Source organism: Glycine max, chromosome 2, assembly GCF_000004515.6.
Source record: "Glycine max cultivar Williams 82 chromosome 2, Glycine_max_v4.0, whole genome shotgun sequence".
NCBI lineage: Eukaryota > Viridiplantae > Streptophyta > Magnoliopsida > Fabales > Fabaceae > Glycine > Glycine max.
Window position 1 is genome coordinate 7,225,451 of NC_016089.4, and position 6,058 is coordinate 7,231,508.

Sequence of the window (6,058 nt, forward strand, 5' to 3'; positions counted from 1 at the left end):
TAGTGGGAAAAAATAGGAAGGGATTGTTTGGTCATGCAAAGAGAGATGAAAAGGAAAATCATGTCAGGCCCACACATTTTTATTCCCTTGCAAAACATTTATCGATACAAAACATTTAGTGGTTTAAAATTGCGACAAAACATTTATTTACCAACTATTTTGATACTTGATGATTATTTTTTTAGTGGTTAGAATTGAACTACCAAAAATTGTGCATTTAGTGATATTTTTTTGTCGCAAACATTTTAATCAGTTTTTTAAACACAAAAAACTAGAATCGATTGAAATGCAAATTTAACAAATTAAAATTCTTAATCTATTAAAATACGAATTTTAATAGATTATAAGTATTTTTTTTATTTTTCTCTTTCCTATTTCTTTTAAAACAAACACTTATTTAAAATCACTATATTTTTCATCTATTTTCATTGACTTGTTTATCTCTTTCCTATTTTCATCTATCATATTTCTCAATTATTTCACTTATATGTTTGATTGTAATACTACATTAAATTTAAATTAAAGATGAATTCTTTAAGGGCATTATTATGAAAAAATGATTTTGTATGACATTTTTTTTATAATTATGAGATAGGAAGCGAAAAGAGAAAAATAAGATAAGTAACTAGATAAAAAGAAAAAAATAGGATTAATTCTGTTTTTTAATTCTTAAAATTTAAAGTGAATTCAGTTTTGGTGGCCCAAAATTTAAAAAATTATTTTAGTCCTTCCAAATTGAAAAAAAAAATTATGATTTTATACATATTAAAAAAAGTAATAATTAAATTTCAGCTAATTATTAAGAAAGCCATAGAAAGAAAGTGTAAGAGAAGAGATGTGACTAGTATTTCTCTAAAAATAACGTAGCAAAGAAAATATCGTGACTAGCTAGTGCCGCAAAAGTTGTATATTCATTGAAGTTGAGTCTAGATATGATTAATTCATTGAAAAAGCCAAGTCTGAAAATCACGAATTATTCTTATGCAAAATTACCTACTACCATTTAGAGTCATTTAAACCATTATTAACACGGCTTGGCTTAATTTTCGCCTCCCGCCTACCAAAATCAGTACAAATCGACTATGACCTAAAATGGGGGTATTCATCTACATCTAGTGTTTATATTAATCTGTCGTGTTGCTCTATACTTTATACCATTCATGCACTTAAAACGAGTGCTTATAAGTTATATCATTCGATCATTCTAGATGTTTTGTAAATATTAAGTTTTACATATTCAAGGAAAATTTTGATTATTTCAAGTTAATTATTTTTAAAAAATAGTAATCAGAATAGATTTTTAAAATTTTATATTCTTATCGAATTGGTCTTTTAATTACTACAAATTTAGCCTGCCATCAAATTAGTCTTGAAAATTTTAAAATATCACAATACTATTCAAATTAAACTCAAAGTTAAATTTTGTTCTTTTATTTATTTTAATATATAAATACGCCAAGGAACCGTTAAATATTTTGATTACATCGGCCGGTGTTTTAGTTTTAAAAGTTTTAATCTCCATGTAAAGTTTTTTCCTAGGTATCTTCATAGGAGAAACTTTTGCTCTAAGGCATGGTAAGACACATTATGAGATGAGGGTGTTTGGAAAGTAGCTAATAAGTTAACTGAAAATTTAGTAGCTGGATGAAAGTTAAGTATTTTTATTTTATATTTTTAATAAACGGCTAAAGTTGAGTATATATAGCTAGTTGAAAGTAGATAAATTAGTTATTTGTATTTACAATATTTGGTAAAATTAATTATTTAACTACCTGATAAGTATTAAATAATATAGAAAGACATTATTACCTGTCGTAACTAAATTTAGTAACTATATATAATTTAAATATAATTAGTTTTCATATTTTAATTTATCTCAAATAATGCATCATCTTAAAAATTACGATATTTTTTAATTTTATTCTTATTTAAAATTTTGATTAAATTAATATATATGTATTATAATTTTGATGATTTTATTTCACAAAGAAATGAAATTTGATGAGAGTGAAAGAGAGTGTATTAAGGTTTCTAAACATATAATAAAAATGTTAGGGACGATAAAAGTGAGAAAAGAATAATAAGTTAGAAATTGGTAAATATATTAAAACACCAGAGTGTTCCAATAAAACATTATAATTTATAAGTTGTTTTTAACAGGAATTATAATTTATAAGTTAGTGGTTTTTTTTTTTATCAAACTTTTAAATTAACTAGTCCAATAAGTTATAAGAACTTAACTATTTCTCGTAGTAAATGCACTCTATATGTCTGAGCTTCTCCCAGCAAGTATCTAAATTGTACTTTAACACTTTGTGGGGCTAATCCTTTTGTTACAACCAATTCCGGTTGATAATTTTCCTGTAGAATTAATATGCTTGCATTATTTTCTTTTTTAATTTTTTATATTGGTGAACAGTATCTGATTGAGTAGTGAATAATTTGTTGACAATCATAACAACCATTTCGTTAGTAATATAATATATATACATCTTTAACTTGTTAAAAAAAAGTTACTTCATCTTCCTTTCATGTTCGCGTTTCTTGCATGCATGTCAAACTCTAGCCTTTCTCTGTTTCTCATACCGAAATATATACAAATTTTAAATGCAAAGTTCAAAGTGATAAAGTCAGGGTATTTATTTATTATTTATTATATAATATAACTTGGCATAACAAACCCCTGCATGCATGCCCAGCAGTTACAATACCACAACACATGCAGGACAACGAGTACATATGGATCAGATCTGAACAGTGCCTTAAAACTTTATAAAATACAAAAAGAAAAAAAAAGTCAAGCCAAATTAACTGATATATATGTATGGTGCTTCACTGCTTGTTCCTTCCATATCAATCTTCTTTATTTGCACACATTCTTCAGATCCTGAAAAACCACACGTGTCCACGTAAAACTTATTAGGTTGTCATAACATGTAATTAAATGATCCCGCTATCTAGCAATGTAACGAGGAAGTTTTCACATTACACATGAATGCATCCTATGAAATGATTGTTTATTTTAACGTGCTATACTAATTAAATCACTATATAGTTTGTCACAAGCTAGTCATAACATTAGACATTACTTATAAAACACTACCAAAAAATCTAAAATAACGACAGAAAATAGCCCGTCTCTGACAGAGACGGAAACTGAGACCGATTTTATTGTCCAGAGACGAATCTAAAATAACGTGCTCTTTAATTTTATGTGAATCTTACCATGGGATGATATATATATATAGTAAATCACTATACTTAGTAGTGGTAAGGGGGAGGTGGAGATGAATACTTGTATGGTTTCTTAGGTGGTGGTGGAGGGGAAGGGTACTTGTATGGTGGTGGTGGAGACTTGTACTTGTAAACTGGGGGTGGTGGAGATGGATACTTGTATGGTGGAGGTGGAGGAGAAGGGTACTTATACGGTGGAGGAGGTGACTTGTAAACTGGGGGTGGAGGAGATGGATACTTATATGGTGGTGGTGGGGGAGATGGGTACTTATAGGGTGGTGGTGGTGGTGGTGATTTGTACTTGTAAATTGGAGGTGGAGGAGATGGGTATTTGTAGGGCTTCTTAGGTGGTGGTGGAGGAGAAGGGTACTTGTAGGGTGGTGGTGGTGGTGACTTATACTTGTAGGGCTTCTCTGGTGGTGGAGGAGATGAATAGTCGTACTTGTCAGCTGAGGTTTGAGATGGCAAGCTTAGAGTGACTATTATTGCCAATACGAGAGTAAGAGTAGCATAGGCCATTAGGGACCCCATTTTCTCTCAAACTTCAGAAGGGGTTTTGGTTATGGTGTTAGGAAAGACAGTGCCCCTTTATATAGTTTATTTCACCTCGTTAACACCACTAATTAATTAATCATCTTTAAAGATGTACAGTGATTTTGATCTAATCAAAATTGGAGAATCAGCCTCGGACACTCTAAGTCAAGGGTATAGAGTATAGACACTTTTCATCTATTCAAATTGAAAAATCATCGGACAATCATGGGTATAGACACTCACAGAAAGGAGAATTAAATAAAATAATGAGGATGTATCAAATTGAAAAATCATCGGACAATCATGGGTATAGACACTCACAGAAAGGAGAATTAAATAAAATAATGTGGATGTATTCAAATTTATCTTATTTTTTTAAAGTAAAAATAAGTGATTTCTTATGAATTTAACGCGTTAGCAATTGAGTTATGTTAATTGGATATTTAAATTTATCTTATTCAAAACTCTAAATAAATTTAAATTTTATACATTATTAATGTAAAGTAAAAAGGTTTGTATTATCAAATACTTAAAAATTAGAGCAAATTCCATAAACCTTTCATGAGGTATGTATTATTTACATATATCTTTTCTAATTTTTTTATACTATACAAAATTCCTAACTTTTATAATTCCATTATACTTGTACTTCCTTCATGTTGTTAACTCTTTATTTTTAGATTACATGACACGCGACTTTTATTAAAGTTTTAATCCTCAAATTATCATCATGTCCTTCCATGTTTAAAACTCCTATCTTTTGTATATGATTGTTGAATCTTTACAAATCCATGTTGTAGTTGAGTGCAGTGAAGTTGATGCTAGTTTGTTTTCATGGATGAATATTCATGATATATTGATTTTCTTTTTCATTTTTATTTTATACCTAATTAATATTTTCCTATCTCTCCGCCCATTTTGGGATAAAATAGCACCCAACTTAATTATAAGTTTATAACTGACCCAAAAAAGTTTTTACAATGGTTAAATTTAATTAAAACCGAATTGTGGCAGAAAAATAATATAGCTATATCTACATCACGATTTGAAGGCTGCTAAAGTTAATTACAGCATTTCTCCTCAATCTGATGCAGTTTGGTGAAGTCCTTCTGCACATTCCACTTTTTTGTATCACTGCAATAATTGCGTGTTCCTTTCTTAGGCGTGAGGTGACGACTTTTTTATGTGCTTATATATATATGATATATGAAGTCTTTAATCCTTCGCTTTCCACTTTCTCAGTATTTCTCTCAATATACTACTACTAATTTCTTTTTTCAGTTAATGAATTAGTCAGTAAGGATCTAAACTGTAGTTTAACACTCAGTGGGATTAGTAATTTTGTTAGATACAGTCTCGGCTGTTTTCATGTAGATACGCTTTAGTTTTTTTTATATACTGCTGTAATAGTGTGTAAATAAGTAGTGAATAATGTGTTGATAATAATCAACCATCATTTAGTTTATACATTAATAGAGAGAGAGAGAGAGCAGGTCATTTTCATTTCATCACGTTCGCGGTTCTTGCATGTCAAACTCCTGGTGGGTACGTATACCGAAATTTGTAGAAATTTTAAATGGAATTTTCAAAAGTAAAAAAATCAGGGTATTTATTTATTATATAGTAATATAACTGGAGTAACAACACATGGACCAGATCTAAACAGTGCCTTAAAACTTTAAATACATAAAGTACAAAGTACAAATAAAAATAATAAAGTGAAACCAAATAAACACTACTTTCACAAAACGCGTTCCACACACTCTTCACTGCATAAACTGTATGGTGCTTCTTCCCTCTCCCTTTATTTGCACAAGTTCTTCAGATCCTGAAAAATTAATTTGTCATAACATGTAAATAATTCGATACTACTTTCTAGTGTATAATGTAACTAGAATATATATATATATATATATATATATATATATATATATATATATATATATATATATATATATATAAAATCAAATTACATAAATATAACTTTAAAATTTAACAATTATTATATTATTTTATTACTTACAATTGGATAATATTTCTCTGGATTAAAAGTTCCTTTCACATAATTTAAAATTATTTATAACCTCTTTCATATAAATTAAAATTAGTGTAATATAAATATTTTAAAATATATTAAAATATTAATTATTTAATTACTTTTTTCCTATTGTTTAATTTTTATAAAATTTAACACAAACAATCTTAATAATACATAAATATAACTCAATGATTGGATCAATAAAAAATATATTATATATCAAATTATATATATATATATATATATATATAT

The 6,058-nt window shown here is 28.0% G+C and overlaps 1 protein-coding gene across 1 annotated transcript; it reads right to left on the reverse strand.

Annotated features, from left to right (window-relative positions):
- Window positions 1-2,622: 2,622 nt before the first annotated feature.
- Window positions 2,623-3,997, reverse strand: LOC102665310 (extensin). Its single transcript, XM_041011589.1, has 2 exons — window positions 3,226-3,997; window positions 2,623-2,887 (listed from the first exon to the last, which is right to left on the reverse strand). Exon 1 carries the CDS (start codon window positions 3,763-3,765, stop codon window positions 3,262-3,264), a length of 504 nt encoding a protein of 167 aa, XP_040867523.1. The 5' UTR covers window positions 3,766-3,997; the 3' UTR covers window positions 2,623-2,887; window positions 3,226-3,261.
- Window positions 3,998-6,058: the final 2,061 nt, after the last annotated feature.